This window comes from Nicotiana attenuata, chromosome 6 (genome assembly GCF_001879085.1).
Source record: "Nicotiana attenuata strain UT chromosome 6, NIATTr2, whole genome shotgun sequence".
NCBI lineage: Eukaryota > Viridiplantae > Streptophyta > Magnoliopsida > Solanales > Solanaceae > Nicotiana > Nicotiana attenuata.
Window position 1 is genome coordinate 14,251,494 of NC_031994.1, and position 1,915 is coordinate 14,253,408.

Sequence of the window (1,915 nt, forward strand, 5' to 3'; positions counted from 1 at the left end):
ATATATATATTTCATAATAACAATATTGCATGATAATTATTATATGTTCGTGTTTTATTTACTTTCTTAGTATGACCAATTTTTATTTTTTTTTAATTTTTTTTGGCATATGATTAGTTTTCTGGAATTACATTATCTCACAAGGGAATAGAAAAAGGGATAACCACTGTGATTCTTTAACCTTCTGATTATCCACAAAGATTATGAAATAATTTAATTAAGCAACAAATTAACAAGAGTAATCCAGACAATATGAATAAATGTTGTTAAAAAGTCTGGCAGAATAGCATTAGAAAAGATTATGCATCGATCCAAATCAGAATAGCATTACAATTTTCAGTCGTAATCTGATAGCGTCTTACAGTCAACATCCTCTATGTACACAAGTTTTTCCTTTATGTCAAACCCGAAATTATGGTCTTGCGTTGCTGATATGCCTATAATTGTGAGATTTTCTGCTTCATGATCTAGAATAGACAGATTTGCCGAGGTTGGCAAAATAGTCATGCAAAAAACCCTTTGGCGAGATTGGTCAAATAGAGCATCTGGTCCCACAGCTAAATCGGCACCTCCACTAAAGTGAAATATGACCTCGGTAAAGTTTTCTAAATCCTCCGAGACACGGCCCTCAAAGCATAACAGGCCGCCGGTTTTAATTTTCGGAACCTGTTGAATGTTTCCAGCTTTTTGTCTGCTATAAGCATTTCTCCCATGCTAATCCCATCCAACATAGCATAATATGAGCTATTAAAGATTTCCAAGGGTGTTGAATCCCCCTCTAACCTCGCCTCGTCACCATGATGAGGTGACTGTATGAATCATTAATGTCCTTGATATGCCCAATACAATAGGAAAATTGGTATCCGATTTGTGTCATTCCCGATGCTTCACTTGGCTCTAAACCAAGTATCCCACTGTACTCGTACCCGAATTCATCTCCATAATTATATGTTCCGCACCCAAAAGCTACATTGGGAACACTCTCCACCTCGTTATCGGAGGTAATGAAATGAAGAGTGTCTTCACTAACAATTCCTCTAGACCAAGTGCAATCTATGTATGCCGATATGTATATGCACTCAAGCCATTCATTACATTGCCCATCGAACTCGCGACACGTCCAAGAGTCGCAAGAAACTTTGGAATACGTTGATGATTTGTCAACGTCGTAATGAGGAATTTGGTTTTGATCTCCACATTTTTTGCATGGGCAGCATTGAATCCAGAATATGTTGCTACCCGTGTTTACTAGTACCAACTGGTAGACGGCAGGCTCACCAATAGATATATTTGCAACGAAACCATGATCCGGCCGACGCGAAAGGGGACTTCGCAAGTCATTGGGTGCCATTTCGCCAGTGAAATTTTGTTTGGGTTTAAATCGTTCGATCTTAGCTCGGATGGTCATTGCTAGGGATTGGGGAAAGAAGACTATAGAAAACAGTGTAAAAATAAAAGGGACACAAGCATAACATTGTTTGTTGTCATTTTGGATTTCCCTGTGATTTCTTTAACAAGTGATTTTTTCTTACTGGATTGTATTGAATTTCTTGCCATAGAGACATCCTTTTATAGCTACCATGGATTTGAACTACATATTTGCAAGAAGTATCTTGCTTTAAGTAAAAAAAAAAAATATTCATTCAGGTTGAATGATCTTGCTTTTTGTTGTGTTATACCTAATTTTGCAGAGGTTGGTAATAAACGCATAGCTTGCATAAGTTCTAGCCAATGAGAAGGTAGAAGGTTGTTTGCATGTCAAAATTTTGGGTTGAAACAGTTCATTGTACTCCTCGTACTAGTTGACCAAATTTTGGGTCTTTAATTATGTTTCGATGTCTATTGCTCGGACCTAGGATAGTGACTTGGCCAAAAGTTGGAAAAAAGTTGTTCATGCAAATTGATTGATCTTGCC

The 1,915-nt window shown here is 37.2% G+C and overlaps 1 protein-coding gene across 1 annotated transcript; it reads right to left on the minus strand.

Annotated features, from left to right (window-relative positions):
- On the minus strand, positions 346-1,519 carry LOC109228183 (probable aspartic protease At2g35615). The gene has a single exon (XM_019393356.1). The coding sequence runs from the start codon at positions 1,406-1,408 to the stop codon at positions 779-781; it is 630 nt and encodes a 209-aa protein (XP_019248901.1). The 5' UTR covers positions 1,409-1,519; the 3' UTR covers positions 346-778.